We start from the raw sequence: 27,633 nt of genomic DNA on the forward strand, positions 1-27,633 counted from the left end.
TGCAGTGAAATCCATAATTTATTCAAGGTAACAGTGCATTTCCTGCTAGCCCCTGCTAGCTAGTTGCTATAACTTACAAGAAAACAGATCCGTCTGGATACGTCAGTGAGAGAAGGGAATTGGCCAACATGACTAAAGTAACTTGAATGAAACTCTAAAGGCATAATATACAACATTTTTCTAACACAACAACAACAATATATAGACATAATCCCCTTCAGTCATCACTTATGACCCACTAAACGTGTGTGGTGGTGGCTGCCCTCTGCCTGTATCTCCTTATTTACTCATTATTTTGCTGTGCTCCAGACGCATTACCAACCCAACACGTTGGTGTTTGACGTCCTGGGAACAAGACTGAACAAACAACTATCTTTATGGTGCCTTTACGAACATCTCAGACAATTCCCACTGATTCCGCCCCCAATATTATTTCGTCTGTGAGCTTGATTTCTGCCTGATTCGCGTCAGATAGTTCTACAGTTATAGTGGTTGTTTAACAATGAAGAAAACAACTTTCCCATGATCCCACGCCACTTTACGATGTCATCAAACTACACCTTTTGTTGTTTTTGTTAATGTGAGAAAGACCCCTAGTGGCAGACCTTACATATCGTGCCTTTAAGCTAATGATCGAACGTCTTTTACTGAACAAGTGTTTTGAAAGTGGGTTCAGTGGCCTTTTCACCCTGGCAATAAAAACACGTATCACTAGTCATATTTGACAAGCAGATGGATCAAGTCACAATGAACAAATATCAGCTTCAGGACTAAAATGTCAAATTGACCTTCAGTAACCAATATCGACGGCATTGCAACAGTGCATGTACATGTGAGCCACGCATTCAGTACATGATGAGAAAAACAAAGAGGGGAGTTCACTTCAGATGGGTTTTTCAGATGGCAGAGAGGTGCTCCGGACACTCAGACGCCCGCCGTGTCGTAGGGCTGCATTTGGTCAACATCGTGATCTGGGTGCTGAAGTTGTTGCCGTTGCTACCTATGGAGGGCTGCTGGTACTTTGTGTCTGCGCCCAGGATCCTCTGCAGCATCCATCTGCGCCACTTACGCTTAATCTCCGCCTGCACCTGAAGGAGGTCCACAAACAGGATGAAGAGGGTGCGTTAAGAGGGTATGACACACCGGAGGGGAAAAGAAAATGAGATTTTAGTGACATAAAAGGACAGCAAACATCCTAAAGAGCTGTTTTTGCTTGGATTTACTCACCTCTGCGTTCAGAAAGCAGTACAAAACTGCAACAACAAAACCCTGAAGAAGAAGAAGAAGAAGAAGAAGAAGAAGAAGAAGAAGAACAAGAAGAACAAGAAGAACAAGAAGAAAGACAAGTGGATGAAACATACTGCACAGTAAGAGCTGCTGTTGAAAAGAAATACCACGCTCTTAGAAATAAGGGTTCCAAAAGGGTTCTTCCTGAAGGGCTGAGGTTCTACCCAGAACCATTTGCTTCTGGAGAATCTTATTTTGAAGAACTTGTTTGTTAGTGTGCTCTATAAAAAGGTTTCTGGTAGAACCACCTGAGTGTGTTTTAGATAAAACCCTTGGAATTACTTGCTAGAACCCTCTTGGTTAGTTCTACATAAAACCCTTGGAATATTAAAGGTTCTTGGTAGGACCCTTTGAATGGGTTTTTGTTAGCAACCTGAGAAGGTGGAATGGTTCTAGATAGAACCCCCAGAGAGGGGTTCTGATGGAAACAGCATAGAAGGGTTCTCTGTAGAACCTCTCATAGTGTGTTTTTAGGGTGAAACCTTTCACAGATGGTTCTAGATGTTAATTTCTAAGTAGAACTTTCTTGGTTTCCAAGTGGAACCTTTATAAACGAATCTACCAGAGACCAAAAATGCTTCTCCAGGGACAAGCCGAAGAACCCTTTATTGTTCTAGTTAGCACTATTATTTCTAAGAGTGCAGTCTGATTGTACAGCTGGGGAAACACTCAAAATGTTTGAATAATGACATTAAGATTACAACCAACTTCAGCCTCAGACAGGAGGTTCATCATTTAGATCTCTGGGAAATTTTCCCAGGAGATATCATTCTGAGCTAAAATGGTTATAATTTAAGAATTCTTTCCATCGCTAGAGTTCCATCATTGCACTTGGCTCTCAGCGTTCACATTCAATTTAATACACAATAAATCAGTAAACCTCCTTATTCAAGCATACAGAATAAAGCATATCAGATAAACAAACCATTCATTTGCTTAATCAGACAAACTATCCTCATGTTATCAAGTGGTTTTCATGTAGCTTGACTGAATCACAGGGCTTTGACCTCTTATTTTTAGGCATCTGGTGTCTTATAAACACAAGATGGCGATATAGTAGACAACAAAAGAAAGACTGGGTACATCAAATCCCACAATCCATCTGTTGCTGACAGGTTGAACCACACGTGGTATGCTGTTATGGGACATTACCTGGAAAGACCCCAGAATAAGATCGAACACCATCCTCACTTGTGGGTGGATGTTGTCAGGGATGAAGGCAAAAATGATGTAGTTTATGCCAAAGAGAGGTATCAACAGCAGAGTGGACTTAGCCAGTCTCCTAAACAAGACAGAAAAGTGAAAAAGTGAAATGAAGGCTCACATCCACCCTTGTTATACTCCATGAAAGCTAGTCAAGGCTGAATTTAGCAACGATTGCTTGTCACTAACAACATAATGGCAGAAAAATACTTTATTCAGTGTCATGTAATAAGAAAAGGCTTGGGTGCCTGCTATGACAACAATATTCTGCACTGACAACCTACGAGTACTGATTGGATTCCTTTCTTCCGATGTCGGGGCAATTCATCTTCTGTCGCAAAATACGGATTATACAGATAAAGAGAAAAAAGTTCACCTGCCGACAGAGTAAAAGACTGGTTAGAGTGATTGCAATATAAAGAACGGTAACCATATAAGATGTAGCTCATGAAGCGGTGACTCACAAGTATGGTGACTAAAATAGGTGTTTTGATGATCCACCAAGGAAGGTCATCGATGATCTCCCAGCATCTGTCACAAGAGGTAAGACAGACACATTATCACAAAATAAAATACTTAATAATAGGATAAGAGTGTGGGATTTAGTGCCATCTAGTGGTGAGGTTATAAATTGCAACTAACTGAACACCATGCTCCTCACCCTCCCCTTCCAAGTGTTTGGCTAAAACTATGCTGCCACAAAACTTGCAGAAAACGTGAAAGGCCCTCTTTATTGCCAGTGTTTGATTTGTCCGTTGTGGGCAAATGTAGAAAGATGGTGATTCAACATGCTGCCTGGCTGATAAAAGGACTGTGAGCAGTTTCACATGCTCTTGTCTTGTAAAATTGCATTTTAAAACTGACAAACTGTATATATATATAACTGTATATGAAATTCAAGGCACAATTCATACGGGATAAAAAAAAATTGTTTCTCTCCACACCACCTTTCATAGTGGGTCGAAAGCGGAATAACTTAATCTCTGCAGGATTAGATTATTTAACAATATTCTAAATCACATAACGTTTGTATGACTTTTTTAAACATTGAATCCAACATTTGTATGAAATCAATGTGAAAACAGTTGCTTGACAAAAACAATGTTGATTTGCCATGAAAACTATTTAATGGCATTTTTAAAATCAACTTATCGTTGTTACAATTGAAATTCACAATAGCTCACAATTTTTCTGTATTGAAAAACTTAAAGTGTTTTATGACAGCAGACACATGTAGGTTGATTGCCTGACAATAGATTAAAAAAAAAAATAAAATAAAAAGTGAAAAGCTGTACAGTTATCTCCCTTATGTGGTTACTGCATTATGTCTTTGTAGGGTAGTGTAGCCATGAAGCACTCAGCTCTTGTCTGAGGTCATTTTCGTGTTGCAGTTTAATGGTTCACCACAGACCTCCACTGCGATCAGATGATTGATCATTACACTAAACTAGATGTTGCTTTTTTTTTTGATAAATGTGTATTTGCATCTACCCACTTTAAATTATAAATATTTAAATCAGTCGAACTGATAAAGTTACATTAATCAACCAGATTAAAACAAAGACGAGTGGTGAAACTCACCCCCGATCATTTAAATATGCCTTTGTAATCACCCACGCTGAGATAAAGATGGTTGGAGCCCCTGAAAACAAGAAACATAAACAGAACTTGTTGTAAGTCATTTCAACATTAAAAAAAAAAAATCTCTCTGTCACAGAGAGAAACTATTAATAATGTCCGCTGTTCAAACAAACACCACATTGACTCAACACCATGACGGTGAGCCTTGAGCGTGTGTACACTGTTAATCTTTTGGATGATTTTATTGCTAAAGTAATATTGCATTTTGGGTGTGCTTATCATTTTTAACCGGACTCATATGTGCTCTGTGCCAATATTGGCTCTTCCTGGGTATCTGCAGGAAAGTCGTGGGCTTGTTTCCATTTTCCAGCTGGCAGACACAACATTTCAGGCCTATTTATAGAGTTACTTTAGTGGTGCAATGGAAAAAAGGAACATCATATATATACGTCTCAATGGCAACATTGGAATTTTAGGACCAAAATAAGTGTTTGAAAATGAAAATGCACGTCCAAAATATTCTTAAGATGAAAGCTCTCAAAGGCTCAGCCAGTACATCTGGATGAATACATATGTATTCTGATAAGAGCTGCCAAAAGAGTCTCCTTGTGTATATATCCATTAAAAATATCTAAAGTTAAAGTCTAAATTGCACAGTCTCATTTTATCCATATACTACATTGTCTACAATAAATGCATAACTTTGTTAAACATGATATTTTCTACCCAAACCATCAAAAGGGGAACTCTTAAATTCAATTATAACAACAAAAGCAGAGTGGCAGCTGCCTGCTGCTACTAATCTCAAACTGCCAGCACGACTCATTCATATGCAGAGGGAAAGGCACAGCATTTTCCTGTTCATGTATAAAACCTCACTTATAAATCAATTTACATATGATCATGTATGTTGTGGCTGTTGGATAAAGACAAAACAGGCAGTCAGGTTGCCTGGTGACTGTAACTTGATGGGCATTCGATGGTTTCTGGCTGCCACTTTAGAAAAATAGATGGATCAAATGTCCATGCAAATGAGCTATCCGTGTTCGTCAACATGTGGCGAAGAGGCTGGCACGTACCCCAGCCAATCAAGATGTACCACCAGAAGTACTTCCTCTCAGAGAAGAAGGAAACGGCTAACAGAGTGTGGAGATACAGGCCCTCCACCAGCAGCCAGAAGTAGCTCGCCATGATGCCGTACTGGAAGAAGACCACCACCGCCTTGCAGCCCACCTGCAGGAGAACCAGGACGTTAGTGGCTTATTGCACTGCCAGCCAATGTAGATAAATGCATTATAATGCAAAGGATGAAGGCAAATGTTGTGGATGAGGCTATGCAGAGAATATTTTTAGTAAATGACTGACTTGGCAAGTCACTTATTAAACCAAGCAGTGAGGACAGTTGTTATCACATTAATATGAGCATGATTATAATTGGACAAAATTCCAGAGGGGTTACCTTATGGTTGTCCTGATTACACTCATTATGACTGCAATTAAATCTGCAATCAGTGACAGATTCATGTTAATTATATATCTGAAGCCCCTCACAGTAATATGGGAAGATGTTGTATTTTGTGCTCAGTAGGTGAGTAGCACACTGACCCATCATAATGCCTCCTCTGCAAGTTAGTAAATAGATAAAATCCCCATTATGTAAATTCTGCCGCTATGGGGTCTCTTTCATATAAAAACAAAAACAAAAGATGCAATTTGATGATGTGGTGAAGTAGTTTGAGATCATGGGATTTGTTTTCTTCACTTTTAAACAACCATAGCTGATCCATCTCTTGATGGACTTCCATAAGGTTAGGGGTCTTCAGAAAGAGATTGTTTTTTTTAAAAAAAAGGCTGAGATAAACTCATTTTAGACAGTAATGTTGGTCAAGTCTTATACTCCCTGAAATGCAAATCGATACCATCTTTCATCCTGGTAATTTCCTGTGTCTCAAACTCCACAGCCTCAGTTTGTAAAGCATACTTTTCCCTGCAGACACCCAGCCAAAGCCAAAAGAGCACTGATGACATATCTCATCTATTATACTGACTTAAAAAGTCTCCTTCCAAAACCACAGAGACATCGGCCAAAGTCAGCGTCTGTTTCGCCAGCCTGTGAAAGTCAGTGCAATCTCTCATTGAGGGTTTCTTTCATCATTTTTCCTAAAAAAAGTTTAACATCATCCCAGGGTTTTCCATTCATATGCAATACCCGTCCCTAGATGGGCATTTGCTCAAAGATAAATAAGTATCTTCTAGATCAGCGGTTCCCAACCTGGGAGTCTGGACCCCCAAACAGGTCGCGAGATCAGTTCTGGGCTTCGACAGATTGTTGTGGAGAGTAAAATAAAATGTCTTGTGGCAAGCAGCATAGAAGGAGAGCCAAGACGCAGCTGTCAGCAACGTCAGCTCTTTAAAAGTCATTTAACATGAGGGACAAGCACTGTGAGTTTGGTAGCTTTTATGTGTTATACTGTAATACCTGAACAATCTTGTGCAGATGAGGGAGAGGTGGTGAGAAGTTTGTGAACACCAACCTGATTTTTGCAACAAAGTTAACAATTAATTAGTAAGCATAAAAAACTGTATACACTAAAAAATCCTTTTAGCTGTTCATGCAGTTTCCAGGTGGTGTGAATTGACCCTTCTCAAGCGCTGCCCCTTTTTATTCAGTGGTCCATTGACAGTTGAACAAACTTGGTAACTCAGTCAACTTTCTCCTCTCCTGTTGGCTGTATTTAGATATGCTGGGCTCATCTGTGTCGAAAAGAAAACCAGCTCAGGTGCTCAGGTGTAATTGGAGCACAGAGCAGGAAGAGGTCAGTTAGAGTTTGACACATGAAAGCCCCTGACTGATTGATGATTTATTTGACTAAGCGACCAAGACAGCCTTCTTTCACCAGAGGAATGTTACCAAAGTAATGCCTTTTCTTGCAAAGCTGGATGCAGAGACATTCGCACATGCTTTTATCACTAGCAGGTTGGACTACTGCAATGCACTGTTCACTGTCCGACCAAAGAGACTGATTGGAAAACTTCAGTTACTCCAAAACTCTGTTGCCAGATTTTTAACAAGGACAAGGAACACATTACTTCTGTTTTAGCTTCCCTGCACTGGGTACATAAAAAGCTCTTAATGACATAGCACCTTCATTCATTTCTGACCTTTTAACCCTGAATCAACCAGCAGGAGTACTGAGATCCTCAGACATGCGGGCTCTGTTGGCACTTTTAAAACTCAGCTGAAAAACTAATTGTTCCAGCCAGCTTTTAGTTAATGTAATACATTTCTACCCTGATCTGTCATTTTTACTACCTGCATTTGCCTATTTATTGGCTCTTATATTACTAAGATACGAATTTTTTTGTGATTCTCTTTTTATGTCTTTTTAATGCCACACTACTGCTTTGAATTTTTCATTCTGATTTTGTGTATTTTTCCCACTTTATATATTTTTGTTTGTGTTTTTTACCTATGTTGTTGTTTTTAATGCCACACTGTAAAGCACTTTGAGTCACATGTATATATGAAAGGTGCTATATAAATAAAAGTTACCTTTTTTTTCTCACATGCACTATGGGACCTCTGCCTCTGATGGCAGGGTAGAACTCAGTACCAGTTATAGAGGCTATTTTGTACAGATATGTACACAGGTGTGCCTTGAGATTTTGGCTCGCTGTTTGGTGTGCCTTGGCCCCAAAAAGTTTGAAAACCACTGGACGACATAACATAAGGTTTTGATCCCGGGCTGGATTTTTATGAATTTGCCTTTTTAACAGTGTCAGTGTGATTTTGATCAAAGTTTTTCTCCCGTTTGACATAGGGTCTCTGCACAAGCATTTCCACAGGCTGAGCAGTGCTCTTCATGACGAGTAAACAGATCTTGCTGTTTAAAGTCAGCGGAGTTCCCTTTTGATATATTAGTTCCTACAAATATTTTTTTAATGTTGAATTTAGAAGCGATTGAGAGGGTTAGCAGCTGTGTTTAGACCAGGACAACCTGTGGACCCTGCGGAGGAAATTCCTAAACTCAGCCATTTCAGTCACATCTCAGCCGCAATCAGCACTTAGAGATCGTAAAGCAGTCTGCTGATCTAATCCTCACTGGTAATAAAGCAGTGGATTCAACTGGAGTGAGATCTGAGACTCTGATGTTAGTGACTTGATCAAATAAGAATAAAATAACATGAGTATATGAAACTGTACCAAACCCAGTAGTTTATCTCACTCCTTATCTTAAATGAGCACTTAGTGTTTTCATCTGGCTGCTCTGATCATGTTATAAGTGATTAAAACAAGATATCAGAACTCTAAATTGTGATTTATTGACAGAACTCTCTTTAGTTCAGGCTTAATGTTAAGCAAACAGGAACTCTCACAACATCCTGCTGGATAGATGAATGAGAAAACATGGTCTCCGGAGTGGAAGGGACTTGGCAAACACTGCTACACCCAGACGCACTTGAGCGCTTGCATGCTGAGTAAACTCTGAGAAAAAAGTCGGTTAAGTCTGAGTGAGTAATTCGATAGATGCAGTTTGCCTCAGCCTCGGACAGAAACTAACAGCTGGCTGCTGCTCGTCCATCAGATGGACGACTTAACTTGATCTATGATGCAGGACTTTGGATTATGCAGGAAGAAGATCAATAAAATGTGAGGCTTCGCTAATAAAATGGACATTTTGGCAAGTCACAGTGACAAGAAATATTTGTTGATGTTTTTTTTTTTTCATGACTTTATTGGGGCTGTGACATAAATGATAAAAATACTGAAATGCAAAAATTACTGTGAAATCTCATGTTCATTATGTCCTGACGAGTTAAGACGAGACAAATTAGTTGGCTCTGTTCAGGTGGACAACTAAAGTTAGATCACAGCAGTCAGGTACTTGAAAGCTCTAACAAATTTAGCGCGCTTAAAAAGTGTGCAGCACATCATCAACAGTGGCATGTCAGGCGGGAAGAAAAGACAGAAAAGACAACTGTGGACGCTTTTTTCTTATATTCAAACCATAAGAAAGACTGAGTTGATGGAGAGCCTTGGGTGCCTTTTTTGTTTGTAGTTATTTATAATGATTAAAAATACCTGTGAAAATGTATTGTTTTAGACCATTTTTTACAATAAAGTTTATTGTCAAGAGGAAGAAAGGGTTTGTCAAAGGTAAAACTAAGGGTTCTATTAAGAACCCTTGTTATCCAAGGAGCCCTTTTAGGAAGGAAGTGTTCTTCAAGGATTGTTGAGGGAATGAGTGTCAAAAGATCCTCAACCTCAGATATTAAAATATTTATCCCAGTTTCAAATAATATTTTTTATATATGTCTGGAATCCCCTTATTCAGTTATTTATGAGCGTTCTTGTTTCACTGCCTCATCTGTATGATTCAACAGGGTTCTTTGTAGAACCCTCAGAAGACAAGAATATGGGTAAAATCCTTATAAGAAAGTTCATTTTTAGATCCCTTGAATGGGTTCTAGATGAAACCCTTGGTTCTTGAACCTCCTGGGTGGGTTCTTGATAGCAACCATAAAAGGTGGAGAGGTTCTGGACAGAACCAACAAAGATGATTCTGGGTACACCTGTCTCCACCAAAATGGAACCAGACTAACTACACTGTCTATTGTCTATACTGGTATTGATGTACATGTTGTGTGACGTGTGGATATGAAAACTTTTTTGTTTTTGTTTTTATTTGTGTTTTTTTTCATTTGTAGTTATTTATAATTATTAAAAATACCAGTGAAAGTTTACTGTATTAGTGCATTTTTGACAATAAAGCTTATTGTTAAACTATAAAATATCCTGCCTCTTTCTTTGTCACAAGTGTTTGGTTAGCACATTTGAGGGATTGTTGTAATCTCGGCCGAGATATTGTGTCCACAAGTAGGGCAGTCAGGCAAGTGTCTGCCAAGGCACTTCTGTTATGTAAGTTGACTGATTCGATAACGTAGACGTTCATTCCCTTTTTTCACTAAATTATTACTAATGTTAGTGCAAAGTTAGCTCAGGATTCAGGGCTTGTTGCCTTGCTCTGGTAACATATTTTTAAATTTAACAGAGCCGAGCTCACAGTAAACATCTTCTCCTTCTGAAAGATCTTTTATGATTTATGATCATTCTATCACCATTTACCATAATTTGCTATTAAACTCACAATATGTCAATTCTGCCCCTAGGGGTCTCTCTCACGTTAAAACAATAACATAAAAATAGTTTGATGACGTTGTGAAGTGGCGTGGGATCATGGGAGTTGTTATCTTAACTTCAAACAATTACTATCGATGTTTGATAGCCTGTAATGACGCATCAGTAATGAATGATGCATTCATTTTTATATGATATGAAATAATTTGTCAGTAACACATTCTCAGCTTTGATGACTGAACACATAGTTCATGGTATGCTTAGTTCTCATGGGATTTTTTTACAGCCAGGAAAAATGACATTACGTTACTGCCTGAGAAAATTAAAAACTAAAACAGACTAAAAATTAAACTACTGAGTCCCACTAACTAAATCTAGACTAAAACAAAACAAAACAAAAGACGTAAATGTGACTTTAACCAACTACGATTTTCTAAGACACAAATTAAATAAAAAATTCTTGTCAAAATGAACTCAGGTGAGATGTGAGCCATGAGGAGTGTGCAGTGTACTCACAGTTGGCTGACAATTGTCTGTCTCCCCGACGTCATACAGAACCACGTCCTTGATAAAAACTGCCACAGCTTTCAGTATAAAAGACACAAACAGATTCATGTGGATGTAGTTTCTCGTGCAGTGCAGCTTCCTGCAAAAAGACGACAAATAAACTGTTAGATGATTTAAATCAAGGAGGAAAAGCGCCACACACAATCCTCTTTATGAATTCTTGTTGATTAAATGTCTCAAATGAGCTGTTTACTCCTGATAATCATCTGATTATTATTATCTGTGTATTTATGGCACCAGAGCATGCAGCCAGAATAAATATCAAGTAAATATTCAGCAGAAACTTCACAGACATAACTTACAAGGTCAAACACTCACAGAAAGAATATGTGTTTAACCTGAGGAGAGAAATCTTTAAGAGCACTTACTGTACGTGCACTCTTAGAAATAAAGGTTCCTAAATGGTTCTTCCTGAAGGGCTGAGGTTCTACCCAGAACCACTTGCTTCTGAAGAACCATTTTTTGAAGAAAGGGTTTGTCAAAGGTAAAACTAAGGGTTCTATTAAGAGCACTTTTTATCCAAAGAAACCTTTTTGGAAGTAAATGTTGTTGAAGGATTTTTGAGGGAAATGGGTGTTAAAAGGTCCTAAATGTATCTGGAGTTCCCTTAATCTGTTAATGATGAATGTTCTTGTTTTTTTGTTTTTTTTTCCTCATCTGTCTCATTTAATAGGGTTCTCTGTAGAACCCTAGAAGACAAGAACATAGGTGAAACCTTTATAAAAAGGTTCATTTTTAGAGCCCCCTGAATGGGTTCTAGATGAAACCCTTGGAATATGAAATGTTCTTGCTAGAACCCCCTGAGTGGTTCTACATGAAACCCTTGGAATATAAAAGGGTTCTTGGGAGAACCTCCTGGGTGGGCTCTTGATACCAGAGAAGGTGGAAAGGTTCAGGACAAAACCCCCAAACAGAGTTCTGGGTACACTATAGAAGGGTTCTCTCTCTCCACCAAAATGGAACCAGGCTTATTCTGGTTCAAGTGCCCAATTTTTAACCATTAGTAGCATTTCCACCAAAAATAAAATGTATAGGAACCTGACATTTTTTTCTCAGCTGAAACCAAAATAGCGGATTTTTCTTGAGAACCAAAGTGGGCGTGTCATATTCTACAGGCAGTTTTGCGCAGTGCAACGCCCTCTGTTGATGACATTCTTAATTACAACGGTTCTGCTCGAAACTGGGCTAGCCAGTGCTAATTTGGTGGAAGGCCCTGAAAAACCTCTCATATACAGAACTGGCTCTGTTCCAGTTAAAACACGTACTTTTGAACCACTTGGAGAACTTAAACCAAAAATAAATAGGTTTGGAACCTGAGAAGTTGGTTGCCAGCTGGAACCAAAGAATAGCAGGTTTTCCCTGGGAACCAAAGTGGGCGTGTCATATTCTACAGGTTGTTGTACATTGTGCAGCGCCCTCTATTGAGAGCAGAACCTTTCACAGATGGTTCCAGGCATAACCCTTTATGTTTGATTCTAGGTAGAACCCCCTTAAACCTGTTACACCAGGAAACAAAAGGGGTACTCCTATGGAGACAAGCCAAAGAACCCTATATGGTTCTACTTAGCGCCTGTACTTTTAAGAGTACGACTATTGTGTTGTAATGTGCTCCTACTGTACTGTATTGTTCTTTTATCTAAATGTCAAGCTACATAAACCCTGTAATTGTCAAGAAGAGCTATGTGTGTGTTTCATACACTTAGTTTTACAGTGAAACATGTTTTTATCAGGCAGAAAAACTCTGACTTGACATTCAGCACAAAGGTAAACAAGAACAAATCAGGGGTTTTTGCAGAGAAAATGTCACTAATGTAAATTCCCTCTCCTGGGCGTTCTCAACAAAATGCCTTCCCGGTGAGCTTATGATTGGGGGTGAACTGTGTAAACCCATCAGGCGAGTCATCCCAGCAGGAACGGGTGCGATGACACACTGCGTTGGCCAGCTGCCTGAACACGACGTCTGGAGCCAAACATAAACAGTAAACGTTTTTCACATCCTGTGTCTCTTTGCTCGAGAGTCCAAATCATTGGCATTTCATGAGCCAGAGGAGTAAACACATCCCTTGTTATTTAGCCTCTAACACACAAACATGCCCAACTGAACAGACTGTGTTGTTTTTTAGAAGCCACACACACACCAGCCAATTAAACGTATTCTAATGATCAGTGTTGAATCATGCCAACATGAAAACACACTTTTTCACTGCAACTCCAGGACTGAAGGTCAAAAGGGAACATGCTGTGAACAGCAGCCCTTAAGTGGTTTGTCTTTATGGCTGCTTGCAGTCTACCGTTCTGTTTGAGAAATGTTGCAACAGCAGATAATGTCAAATTTTGTCCCACAAAATGAGGCAGAGTCACGTTAAAGTGTGAAAAACACTATAACACCTCTATAAAAAGCAGGAAGTATGGTGTGGAATCAGAGATCAACAGGGTTTTATCACTCTAGATGATGGAAAAAGGTGTTTGATTGTCTTTATGGAGGAACATTAAGCGTCATTTTGGTGGATCCCCTTACCGAAAGAGACAGAGTATGATGATGGCGATCGTCAGGGAAACGAGCGACACGCTGTGACCAATGGTGTAACCCACTTTGATGGCGTCGAAGAATTCTCCCTGCAAAAACACAATCAGTTACACTCACTGAAAACAGTTCATCTGACACTGAACATGAAACCCCAGCACCAGTAGCAACATGGGGTTGGAGAAGTTTTGTAACCCTGGTTGCCATACCGACCGTGTTATCATCAATGCTGCTGTTGGGATTGTATCCACAGTCTATTATGTAGGAGTCTACACTGATTGCGGTCCAGCCATCTTCAGTGCAGGTCTTTGACAGGTTACCTAATGAGCAGAGGGACAGAGGGAACATTCACTATTACTCTTACAAGAATACAACTAATTGCTGTGACAGATTCAATGTGTTCCAATTACATGTAATGTAATGTGTTATAATAATATGTGTCTATATTCTTTGGGGAGAAGAGGGGTGGGTGTATGAGCCAGAAGAGAAAACTTCATACATTTACTCACACTTTATGTTTATGTCACACTGAGATGTATGTCTCTCTGGAATACTTCGAAATAATAAAAGGAAATGGAAGAAATGACTGAAGGGGATCAGTCGTCCCACCAGCAAAGAGATGCCGGGGTGGTTCCCATGTGTACTTGCCTCCATCTGTTTCGTAATTACTCTCAGGCTGAACACATGCACCAGGAGGCCAACAGTCAAGCGGGGAGATATTTTTATCCTGGCCTGCCCATGGGGGCAGAAGTGAAAGGTCCAAGTGCATTAGACTGACCATAAAGACAGGAGCGGGCGCTATCATCTGAGTGGAGATTAGAGAAGTGCAGCTCTGTACAGTAGACTCATTAGAGCTCACCAGAGTACAGTACAGTGCAGTACAGTAGACTTGAGCTCAGTAGGAAAAAAGAGTAGAAGTCGATCGAAATTAGCTTTCAAGTTCAATAATCAAAATTAAAAGCAGAATCTGCAATTCTCCCGGTACTTTTTTCCTCTCTGCCCAAACTTGCAGGATCCAGCGTGTGACAGTTCTCAAGGCATAAAACCAATGATCTGTTGACCTTTACAAATAAAGACTCAAAAATCAAACAATGGCATAGCTACGTACATTAACTTCAAAAAGTCAAATTTAAGCAAAATGAATCAAATTGTGACCATAAAATCCAAAATCTAATCCACAATCAGATTGTGGATTTGGAGAATCGTGACACCCCTTTGAAACACAGCAGACCAAAGCTCAGTAGAGTAGAATAAAGTCATGTAAAGTACAACAGAATAGAGCCCAGTAGGCTGCAGCTCCATAGAATAGAGCAGCATAGAGCTCTACAGAGCTGAACCACAGTTTAGTAGAGCTACTTTAGTCTACTCTACTTAGCAGACAAGACCTCAGTATAATACAGTAGATTAAGGGCTCATTAGAGTATATAGACTTGAGCTCAGTAGATCTGGCTTGAGTAGAGCTAGAGTACAGTATAGGGTATAACTCAGTGAAGTAGAGTACAGCTCTGTACAGTAGAGTACAGCAGGAGATAGCTGAGTAAAGGGGTGTAGAGCTTTAAAGAGAGGAGCACTGCTCAATAAAGTATAGCTCAGTAGATTAGAGATAATTAGAGTAGAGTTCTGTGGAGTACAGTATACAAGATTTCATTAGAGTAGAGCTCTCTACAGTTCAGTACAGCAGAGCTCAGTAGAGCTGAGTAGAATGCAGAACTCTGTAGAGACAACAGACTACAGTAAACCAGATATGAGTAGGGTTGAGCTCTGTGGGGTAAAGTACAGAGCAGAGTATAATTCAACAGTCTTCAGTTCAATGGTCTAGAGCTCAGCAAAGTAGAGCTCTGAAGCTTTCCAGGGGAAAGTTCAACGGTATAGAGCTCAGTAGAGTGGAGCTCTAAAGGTTTGCAGAGTATAGAATGGATTTGTCCCTTCCTTGCATTGTACACACTGCTACTTTTCAGTAAATGACGATTGCACAATAATACATTTTATAAAAAACAAAGTCACCTGTGTGAGTATTATTTGACATGCATGCCACTTAAGCGACATCAAAATCTGATTAATGCTCTTTTCGCACGCTTTTTAAGAAAGTAGCTAGAGTATATGTTCAAAGAGCTATTTCAGAAAATGCACATCACTTAGCCAGTTGAAAAGTAGTTGATATATTGTGCTAGTCTGGAGGTTAAGATCGCTGAACTTTGTCACATCTCATCCTCCTCTCTCTTCCCACGTTTCCTGTGTGTCTCATAAAAAGCAGCAAGACGTGGTGATTGGGTGTACAAAATGATTACAGCAGTCAACATAACAAGTTGGAGCTGTAGACTGTATATTAAATAGGTTGAACCCCTATTAAATACATGATATATGGTTGAAGAAAACTGTTTCTCTCCATCCCCTCTACTCCAGACTCGAGGAAGCTCAGGCAGGCTGCAGGAACACTGCAGGAGAGCAATAAAAAGCAGTCCTACACTGTAAGTTGATCAGCTATTTATAACTGTCAGTTGTTTTTCAATATAAAGTTATTCTGAAAACAAAAGCCTACTGCTACAAAAATACACACTCTGATCTCTGATGACATGTCATGGTCATTTTATGATTTATTTTCAGAAAATTTGACCTGTGAATTTCAAATATAATGCTAAGAAAAGACTAAAAGACTAAAAGACTAAAAGTTATGCATTGGAGTTCACACATGTAATTCACTCACACTCACACTGAGCACATCAAAATCATTCAAAAATGCGTTTCAATATCAGATCATTAAACTAAACAGCCACTAAACATTAATCAAACTGAAAACACCTCTGACGCAAATCTAATCCTGTAATCATCAGTGAGAAGCACAAACTGAGATCTCTGTGATTTTGTCCTTATTGTGTAATATTTATTTACAGCATTTCTTCATCTCCTTTTTTGTCAGTGGAGAAAGAAAGCTGCGTGCGTTGGCTACAAATTCATCCGTGCACTGAATGCTGCTGTAGAAATCTAAATGTAGGACATTCCTCACATTTCCCAACCGTATCGCTCCACAGCCACTATCAAATCAAGACCGAGTTGGGAAATGACCAACAATCCAAAGTCTTAGAATGTGTTTGGTATTAAAATATGGTCAGCTCACAAATACCTGAGTGCCGTATTGCAGAGAAGATGGAGGCTTAGCTTCCTCAAACAACATGACAAGACACAAAGGCGCTGATAAGCCCCTGCTGTTTCAGTCCATGCCACCACTGGATTTGGTTTGTTTGAGGGATTGCCAGAAGAATGCTTTCATCATCCCCCAAAACATCTCTGCAAGGATTTTCAATGTCATGCACAACAACAAGGAGAGCTCAAATGAGTTAATCATCCCATCATTGTTTTAATTTCGAGGATTTTTTTCATCTTAGGTTTTCTGTGGAGGTTGTACAGTCAAATGCGTTATCCTTACTAATAATATCTTGGAGGATGATTTGTGATGATAAGTGTCAACTCAGCTGAATACTCTGGTTCGTAGGTGAAGCCACTGACAGCCAGGCACTCTGTCACTCTGAGCTTGCAGAGCGAGTGAGTCGCCTGTGTTATTGAAAGAGATGAATGACTGTGTGTTTGTGTTAGACCTACTAGGTAAAGAGTTCATGAGAATGGCAAACTCTATCTCAACTAAATTTATGACTTGGCTCTGAATCTCTGTGGCGCCATGTTTCGTAATGTGTGTTTTTGTGTGCGTATGAGGCTAATAAAATGAATGGCTTGGGATGTGTCAATAACTTGTGTTTCGCAATTTGAAAAGAAGCTAAATTAACTTTTTTGACACTGTGATACATTCACAAAAAGGGAAACTTCTTGAAAAATATACATCCTATTTCTCTGACTTCTCAGGGCTCTTAAACCCTTTCAAAATAAAATGAAAAATGTAGCCACACAAACAAAGCTGTTTTTCTTAGCTCCTGCAATGCTCACATTTGGACATAAAAGGTTCTCACCTGACTGCAACAGTAATTTACAATCCACATACTCCCAGACCGTTTATCATCCGTAATTAAGTCCTCCTTACATGACCTGAGAGCAGAGTGGGTTTAATCAGCTGAGACCTGCACTGATTTGTTGATTTACTGCATACTTGATACCATCCACATCAGTGCAGCACATGTCACTTAATCCCTTCTCTTTCTCTTTGGGCTGCTCTCTTAGGCCTGGTCCCTGGACCCTGTGAGCCTTTGACATGTCGGTGAAATATACCTCCTCCGGCTTCAACCCCACAAATCTGGTGATTCTTCATGCGTCCCCTCTCTTTTCCCTGGAGTGCTCTCCTCTCTCAGGTCTCACTATCTCCCATCTGGGTCACATCACAGCTTCCCAGAAAGCCCTTCTCCTCTGCACCAAGCCTTCACATGCTAATGATAAATCAGTGGTTTGGGTCACTCTCATGTCCTGAATATGATGGAGGAAAATACTGGTTATATTACAGTGGCAGGAAGCGCATCACCATGTCCTGCAGAAGCACTCAGGGTTGTAAAAGCACTGCAATCACTTACAGCTGAAAGTTTGTAACTTTATACAACCCAGATGATGGAACATCTGTGGGTTGAGTATATGAAGTTGTTTGTGTGCAGTAAAAATGTCCCCGAGCTGTTAGGTGTCATACCCATGACGAAACACAGGTACACTCTGACAGACCTGTTTTTGTTATAACAGGTAGTCCCAACCAAACAATCTGATTGGTCCACTAGACATTCAGAACGTGATCGAATCAGCATGACAGCACACAGCGCTCGTCACTAAAAATATTACTCCACCCAGAGGGGGAATGTTTCTGAAATATTTTTATTAATGAAAATAAATCTCGAGTCACAGTGAGCCTCAATAGACCATGACATCCTCATGACTTTTCTGTCCATTGTAAAAGTAACATTGGATAATTAAATCATCTGTCTTTAATTAATATCATTTACGGTGCTGTTGCTGTTAATCACTCCATTAGGTGCAAGCCTCCCTTCGTGTGAGCAAGCAAGCCAGAGACCAAAAAGTTTTGTGACCGCAGTGAAAATGTTGTTTTTTAAAAGCTAAATGCCGACAGACTGAATCCCAATAAGTCATTAGAAAAAAAATTGAACTTTGGAAATGATTGCGTCTATCTTTTTTTAATATATTCGATACAACGTTCTGGAATTATTGGAAATGTTTGGATCGTGCAGAAATGTTTTCCTACTAGTTGCTCGGGGATTATCCTCCTGTATCTGTGAGCTGTGACACAGCACTACTACCTTTAAAATACATGTGAAGTTCGCAGACGTAGTAGCTGAATCTGCCCATGGAAAAAATATACTTTTTCAGCAGATATCTTAGTTAAAACAAGATTGAGCTGACAAAGCAGTTTAGTGTTTGTATGTGTGGTACTCCTTCAGTTTGAGAAATCGCACAGTCTCTAAAAAGCATTATCAGTAGCTCAAGTTGGCTGTTTGCCTCAGTGGGGACAAGAAAATCGTCTCTGTTGCCAGTCGCTGCTAAGGGTCGGTCTTCTCCTTTCGTAAACTAGGTTTTATTATACATTAGCTATCATTTTTGAGTTGCATTTCTGGCTACCTGATAAATGTAAGTCCAAAATTCCTTCTCCTTGTAGCTCTGTTTTAGTCTCCACCAACCATTTCCAAAAAATAACTGACTATTCATTTTTTTTCTAGTTAAATGCTTGTGCTAAATAACTTTGTTTGCCATTTGGTGCTGGGCAGCTCGCATACACTTGGTTTAGCAGAGCCTTTCTGTTGCCAGTCTCGTCTTGAAACAGGTGGGAAAATCAAAAAAGTACACTACAAAGGCTAAACTGTTAAAGAGTTTGCATAATTCTCTGTGGGTTTCTCAATACAACTGACACACAGTATGCTTAACAACGTCATTCATTGTGAATATAAAACAGTATTTAAGTATAGATACCAGTGTTTTACAAGCTATTTCTTTTGCTTCAGCTCCAATAAAGGCTCATTTATCAAGGCTCCAAGATGAAACTGAGGTCTCTCTGCCAGCATAATACAAATAAACAACTTCATCAACTCAGTGTGGTAATTAGTGACAAATTGAGATATATGGGAAACTCCAAGGGGAACTACTGTGCAAACACTGCAGTTCAGCCAGTAAATTCTCAGGAGACTGGTTTCCTTCCTTTACCATAATTAGTATAACTTCCCTGTGAGGCATCTTGTAGATCAAAGGAGGACAAATACACAGAATGTGTCTTTGATGAGTGGATCATGGTGCCAAGATGAGGAGTTGTTTGTCTTTTCATGACTCAACTGTGCCATGTGTTCTGGTTTTTACTGTATTCTTTGTGATATGTGAGACGGGGTGCCAGGAAAGACAGGGACAACAGGTGATCACGGGCCAGAATGCCATCATGAATATGAGCTGTTAGGATGCTCAGTCTACTTCATAATTCCTATTTCTGGTTTCAAACATGGAGCTGATACTGACGAAGACACAACGGCAAGGAGCGTTTGGAACATCAGCTATGAAAGGGAGAAGATAAAGAGGAATGATTTTGTTTTGTTTTTTTAAATATGAACATGCTTAGCCTGTCACAATTGCAAACAAGAAATATTTGCTAAATTTGTATGTATGTGTACTTAAGGTTTGAGAGATGATCAGAGAAATGAGTGTCATTGCAAACTGGTTTGTCCCAGTTTTGATTAAGACAGAAAGACTAACACGGTGTAGCTACTATAATAAATACAATTGAATTTATAGTAAAAGAACATGGTCACTTGGCGGCAGTGCAACAAGCTATGAATAAAACAATGTCATGTTATCAACTTATGAAAAAACTGTTTAGCATGCCGTTCAACATCCAATATACAAGGAGTAATATTAAGTTTACTTTAAAAGTTCACTGCTGAAAATATCAGTGCACGGCTGCACCAAAGCACAAAGGCTATGGCTTTCCCTTAATTTTCCTTCTGAAGATGCATTGGGAAAAAATGAGTTGCATAAAATCACCCTTAGGATTTCTTTAGGTGGCTTAAATTTAAGTGTAAAACAACCAGGCACTGGCTGTTTAGCAGCTAAATTCTCTGCTATGATCACCAGCTACAGTGGTTACTAACTCTGTTTGTCATTTGTCTGAGCAGGAGATTTTTAGAGCTTTTTCACTGTGAAAGTGAACTCTGGGCGCAAAATGCAGCAGTTTGTGTTTATTACCTGAACTTTTACTATGAGCTGAGAGAAGCAGAGAAAAGGTCAGTTTAAACTCCATATACAACGTAATTTAATGCAATGTGCAAGGTTTGTTATTAGAAGGTAATGTAGTTATGTAGTTACACCATCAGTAAGCCTCTTTTCTGATTCACTTTGATCTAAAGGCACAATCTGCACGTCATTTACTCAGTGACATCATTAAATGACCTGTGATTTGACTATCCCGGCACTACGGCGCTTGTCTTCACCAGAAGACAATGACATGTGGTTCATACCACTTGACCAGATAGATAAGTCGTGTGGGATCATGGGAGTTGTTGTCTTCATTGTTAAACAGACACCTCTGCAGAGGAAAATATATCTGCAATGACTCAGTCCAACCTATCTTGTGTTTTCCTGGAAGTTATTGCAACTAGCGGCCAGCAGAAAAATACTGTTACCATGAATAAATGATCAGTTTCTCTGGGTTTGTAATGATACACAACTCAACAAAATATACAACTTAGGTCTGGCATTTTGAAACATTTAAATGAGAAAGAAAGTAAACATAACTACTGCATGTATGGAATGAAAACACACAGGGATCTACATATATACTCTTTATTTATTTAAAAGCACATAGAGGCCAACTAATGCTTTGCTCTGTGGGGCAGCTTATATGACACTGCATCCTGTTAAACACTAGTGTGAACTTTATCATGTTTTATCTACTGCAGGGCACTTTTGCTGAGTTAATTGCGATCTACCCTTCACATTTCTTTCCTCTCACACACACACAGACAAACACAAACAAAAGCTTGATTCTTACGTATAGGAACGTCCCCAGAGAAGTAGAAGAGATACTTGGGGCAAGGGATGGTGACCACCTCTCCGACATCGGCACTGGGCCAGCAGGTGATCTTGTCCCACGTCCCACTGCAACCTGACCAGAACAGAGCAGCGGAGACAGAGAGAGGTATTCATAACTGTCAAACCTGGAAACGCTATATGTACCAAGATGACAACACAAAACAACTATTTTTCATGTGCTGATTCCTTTTTAATGACAAACATCAACCTGCTTGAAGGTTGAGCATCGGGGTTCCCATGGCAGCCAAAACGTGGTACCTCAAGTCAGCTGTTGTTACAGCCCCTGGGTCCATAACAGACAGATGACCTGAGTTAACACGCCGCCACCATGACTAATAAAACAGCTCCTCGTCCTCCGTTACACGCTGTTATTTGAATTCAACAGACAACAGTGACTTGTTTGGTCTCAGGACGCAGAATCAGGTCACGGCGATCTGCAATCCACACCTTTCCATCAGTAGGAAACATCAGTTTAACATCGTCACTCCGAGGATTTGGCAGTACTTAGACTTGATGGAATCTATATGAAGCAAAATGGTGTCTAAATGAAAAAGATAATGAGTGTTTAATGACTTTTTTATTGTGTGAAAGTAAACAGAGTCTCGTAATACCTGCAGTGAGGATCAATGAGGTTTTTGTTACACGCACAGAGGTAATAGAGACTCAATGAAGCAAAATGTCTGTAAAACATAATTATGTGCAACGTGCTGCAAGTTCTCAACAACCCACTTAGCAACATGCAGTTCCAGCTTCATTGATAATAAATTAAACCAACAAATCAGCTAAGTGTGTTTCTTTACTGCACGCTCAGTGCTGCATTTTTCTTAATAGTGTTTAATGACAATAAAACGTAAAATTCAATTAGAAACTTTACTTTGAAATTATGTCGGGGCAATATATCAATATTATATCTATACTGGGATATAAGACTGGAGATTGTCTTAAATTTTGGATATTGTTATATCATAATATGGCAAAGGGCTGTTGTTTCCTGGTTTTAAAGGCTGCATTACTGTTCTATTAATTGCCTTTACCTGTTTAGTCATTATATCCACATTACTGATGATATTTTTTTTATCAAAAATCTTATTGTGTTAATATTTTGTGAAAGCATAGTCATTAGGGGTGTCACGATTCTCCAAATCTATTCCATTTGATTCAATTTGAAGGTCATGCTTTTTTTTCAAACTTTTTTTTAACTGTCATTTACATTTTCATTTACATTTTAAAATTCTTCCTCTTTAAAGTAAAGAGATGTGAAATAACCGGCCAGTGTTTTTTTCTTCACTCGTGCATATATATATATATATATATATATATATATATATATATATATATATATATATATATATATATATATATATATATGTATATATGGATGTATGTATATTTTCCAGCACCTTTTACTTTTTCATCATTCTATTTCTTTTCTCCCGCATGTCCCTGTAGATTTTGAGATGTTACATAATGTACATCACAGCTAAAAATACTGAGATGTTATTTATAAGTGATACCTCCCAGTCCTATTTCAAACTGAACCAAGGCACATGTGACAAGGGGCTGGCTTTAGGTAGAAAACAGTGCTCAACCATGCAGGATGTAATGTAAAGCCATGAGCGGAGGTTTGAACAGCTTCTGTTGTCTTAAGAGCATGTTGTGCTAGTGCGATTAGAGCCTACTTGTGGATTACGCAAATACAACAATAAAAGAAAAGCCGAGAACACACACAGAAAAAACTTACATACCTGTTGTTTTGTTCTCAATGTGAGCCTCACACATGTCCCTCTCCTTCTCTATCTCCGTCATCATGTCACACATCTGGTTCTGTACCGAAAACACCTGGGAAGAGAAGATTTACACATGTGTTCTATATGTCTCCTTAGGCCACAGTCACAGATCATTTGTCTATCAGTGAAGCACATAGACGGCTGCACGAGTTATAAAGCGTGCGCTCTCTCAACAATGCTTCACATTTCAAGGCAAACACATCTATTGTCTTCACTCACAGAGATGAGCTGAGCTGGCCTCCCATTAATCTCTCCACTCGACACACGTGGCAGACACAAAATCAATCTTTTGACTGTGATTCAGCCATCATATTCTTTAGATCTGCATGAGCGTGGAGTGAATTTTCAGCCGTGGATTCACTGTAAAAATAAACTGTCCAGGCTGTTTAAAATGTTTAAGATGATTTAATTTGAAAAGATAAATTGTTCAGTAAGATTAAGATATTAAGTTGAAGCAACAACTCTTCAGTCACACTGACAAACATTACAAACAAATTGGATTTCATTTTATCAGTTTAAAAAGCCATGTTTCCCCTAACTGCTTTAGTCTGTGACACGTTACTGATAGGAGGAATTAATTAAAATCATTTAAGGACTGTAAAATGAGATTTTCTGTGTGACTTTATAAATATTAAACAAGTGTTGCAGTGGCCACATTAACAGGGTAAGATAGCTGGGCTAGCCACTTAGCTCAACACTTAGCGAGGCTATTTTTGGAAAAGGCTAAATACTGAAAAGAGTCTTCTCCAATTTTACAGCGGTACAACAAATGAACTTAACATCAACAAGACAGTGCGACATCATGAAACACAGAGAAAGAATTGAGTTATTGTGCAACATGAACCTGCGGCACATCGTCAGTGACATCTGCCCCGTGACGCAACACACCACGGTGGACTACCATGGGACCTAACTTACAAAATATAGAAACTGTAGTCAACGGCAATAGACAAATTATTTTTTGATCTTGTTTCAATTGTGCCACGGTTTACACATATATTTCTTTCCTCTCGGGGGGGAAAGGGGGTCCAGATGGTGGGGTGGGTCGGCCCCCAAGACAATAGAGGGGAAACACTGTTGAAAAGACAGTTCCTCGTTTCGCACAAAGAACTTTCAGCTGCTCCTATTGGGGCTGCCTTGTTCCAGCTTTGGCACAGAGATAATATGTGAAACTGCTCCCAGTGAATTTATTAAATTTTAAGTGTACAATAGGGACTGAATCCAATACTGGCCATCATCATGGTTCCCAGTCTTTTCTTTATTATTAATCTTTGAGAGTCATCTTAGAGTGTTTTAGAAACGCGCAGCAAGAGAGGCTTAACTCTCAAACAATGCATGCTGGGAACTCTGCTAATATACAGATCATGTTTCTTCAGAAACGTAATTTAATGAGTTGATTAACTCTGTACAAAACAATCTTTCAACTCATCATTTCAAGTTAAAAGACTTCAAGTTAGAAGAACTCATGCTTATAAGATCCAACATGTTCTGAAAATAAATCCTACAGGTTTTGACTTCATTTAATTTCCATTAAGTTATGAGAAAAGATTAGCTGATTTTGTTAAATTCCTGTAGGATTTTTTTTTACAGTGTTGGTTCAATGTGAAGCTGAGGCCATGAGTGTTTACCACCAGAGAAAATATACAGTACGGACCCACTGCAGCAGGACCAGAAGATTTATTGCTGTTACTTAGGTGGATGAGTCTCCTCTCTGTGGGAATTAATCAGACTGGTAGTATGTGGCTATTGTTAGCCACAAAAATGAGCCCATAAGACTCCAGTCCCTCCCCTAACACAAGGTGATTCCCCGATTTAGGTTGATGATTTATCTCATTCTTCAGGCTACAAGCGTGTCCTGTGTTACTTCACCCACGGTGCACCTCTGGACTATGATTGGGGAAGGTGTTGTCAGTGATGGATGCAAGTTTGAGGATGAGCAGCAGCAGCAGCATCACAAATCATGATTATGGCCATGAGCATCACTTTTACTTCCCATCTTCTGCTTTGCTTCATTTCCAACACCATGGCAGGGAAACAATCTGTAAGTGTGTACACAAATGCAGATGTAACATGCTATTCTAAGAGCTTTGACCTCCAACTGAATTCCAGCATGAATCATACATGCTTCTCTACAGGAGACAGTTGTGGGCAAGGACGCTGGAAACCAGAGCGTATAGAGACAGACAAAAGAGGCAATTGCCATGGTGTCCTGTTGGGAGACCCGCACACACGTCATGACTTCTGGTAATTCACAGTAACCTTAAAGAGATCATCTAGGACATAAAGACACATGAATGCCACTAAAAACAATCACAGTGAGGCCCCAGTGTTTTATTTTGGTGCCAAATGTCATTTAAAAAGCTGCAGGTTTTGCCTGCAGGGTGTTGATACACAAAGCAGAGGCTGAGCCTGGAGTGAGGAGGAGAATAGTGTGGTGATGAGCCAGTCTTGATTCAAAAAACTTAATACAACAAAACAAAATTTAAAAACTCCAATTGAAAAATTGCAGTCTTTAATAGTGGGGACTGGGGGCAACTGTAATACACTCCGTTACTCCAAACAGAAACAAGTGTGATTACACTTCCTCTGCACATGCTCAGTAGGATTCTCTGTCTGCTTGTGAAAAAGGAGCAGGATCATTTCACCTCAGCAAAAGTTTTCAACAAAAAAACACTTTCTGAAGCATGAAAATTACTTTTTGGATGCACAATATCTTTCTTCTGCTGTCTAGAGTTTGTATAATTAGACATTTAAATTATGTTATTTGATAAAAATTAACATGAACAAACTATGCTAATATTTGTCTTGCTAGCTAGCATACAAGATTTTGTCATGGCTCAGTGTTAGAACCTTGTTTATCTGTGTTTGTTTACTTTTCTGTTAGAAAATGAACATATTTATTACTTTAAACTCAAGTCAAATACGTTTTACTTCTTCAGTAGTTTCCTAGTCTTCTGCAAAAAGAGAAACAGACCTTTGCCTATACAATGCCTGACATCTAAAAGACTTTGACCCATATACAAAAAAAAAATCTTAAGTAACATTATTAGATACTATAGAAGTAATGTGACTACTTTTAATATTATTTTTAATATGTGGGTAATTGTTACACTGACTTCTTGTATTAAATTCAGTATTATAGTCTTCCCCTTATTAGTTAAAAATATATCAATCATATTATTAATAGGGGTGGAAGTAACTAATTACAAATACTCAAATGACTATAATTAAGTCATTTTTTGGTACTATTATTAATGATTAATCGATTGCAAGCATTTTCAACTATGAAATACACAACATTAGTAGAGGTGACTGTGAGCACTGAGCAGAGCAGAAGGAGTTCGGAGAGATTCAGACTAAAGATTCAAAAGAAACAGAAACCCCTCTGATTGAATGCTGCTATAGATAATACATTAACATCAACGGTGAAAAAATAACTAATACTCAAAGTAGCTGAGTAGTTTTTGAGATGAATACTTTGTACTTTTGCTGAAGTATATTTCTAACACCAGTACTTTTACTTGTAATTGAGTAATATTTTTGTAATGTAACAGTTCTTGTACTTGAGTACAGATTTCCAGTACTCTTTCCAGCACTGATTATTCATTAGTACACACATGAATATGTTTCTTATATGAAAACGTGACTTTTCAACTGATCTGTGAGTCATGTAGGTAAATTTAACAAATGTTACAACTGACCCCGGTCTCCCCTAACAAAAGATATAATGATGAAAACCTGATTAACCAAATCAAATGATTCTGTCTGTCCCTTCACACATGTTGACCGGTGAATGAATCAAGCTTGTCACTGGGGCGCGTTGGTGCGTCCTGCTGCATCCAAAACAGGAACATGAGAGCACCAGTGTGCGCATCAACTTATATTTACTGGAAAGATGCCTGTGGTCACTTTAGATCGCCAAATTAGGCGGTGACATGATGCATACCTGAAAACAAGCCCAAGTTCAAGTCGTGAGAAAAGTCCAAAGTGTTTACTCACGGGTTCCAGCAACATGCACGAGAGGAGGATGAAAATGCTCTTTGAAACTTCCACCAACATATCCGTCGGAGCAGCTGGTTCATTCAAACAAGAAAATATATTGCAGGTTGTAAGAAAAAATGAAGTAACAGAATTGAAAATGCAGTGATAATCCGCTGCAGGTTTGTTGGCTCCACTTGCTGACTCTGTGCGTTCTTGCGCTCTGAGTGGAGTGAATTGCTCCGCTTCTGAAATCCTCCTCCTCCTCCTCCTCCTCCTCCTCCTCCCGTTCGGGGTTTACCTTGAACAACCAACAAACAGATAACCAATGAAAGATCATCTGTGAACGTCAGTAGATGAGGGCGTTAACTCACAGGCACAAAGGCAGAAGGAACCTGGACTGTGTCCGTCAAGTCAAATTTGACACGACTGAGCCTTTGTTTCACTTTCTTTAGCCTGTTTGTGATAACCCAAAAATGTTATCTCATACATGTCCTATGAAACTCTGTTGTAATACCTTCTATTTATTTTGTAACTATGTCTGCAGTGTTTTATCA

At 39.1% G+C, this 27,633-nt stretch overlaps 1 protein-coding gene across 1 annotated transcript; it reads right to left on the reverse strand.

Moving 5' to 3' along the window:
- Positions 1–27,327, reverse strand: LOC146318209 (vasoactive intestinal polypeptide receptor-like). Its single transcript, XM_084732594.1, has 13 exons — positions 27,098–27,327; positions 23,057–23,150; positions 21,271–21,384; positions 13,515–13,621; positions 13,296–13,393; positions 10,727–10,856; positions 5,151–5,304; positions 4,072–4,132; positions 2,955–3,021; positions 2,775–2,866; positions 2,440–2,569; positions 1,228–1,269; positions 1–1,088 (listed from the first exon to the last, which is right to left on the reverse strand). Exons 1-13 carry the CDS (start codon positions 27,155–27,157, stop codon positions 897–899), a joined length of 1,341 nt encoding a protein of 446 aa, XP_084588720.1. The 5' UTR covers positions 27,158–27,327; the 3' UTR covers positions 1–896.
- Between the last annotated feature and the right edge of the window lie 306 nt (positions 27,328–27,633).

The sequence above is a fragment of the Lutjanus erythropterus genome, chromosome 12, assembly GCF_056507025.1.
Source record: "Lutjanus erythropterus isolate fLutEry1 chromosome 12, fLutEry1.hap2, whole genome shotgun sequence".
In the NCBI taxonomy this organism is placed as follows: domain Eukaryota; kingdom Metazoa; phylum Chordata; class Actinopteri; order Lutjaniformes; family Lutjanidae; genus Lutjanus; species Lutjanus erythropterus.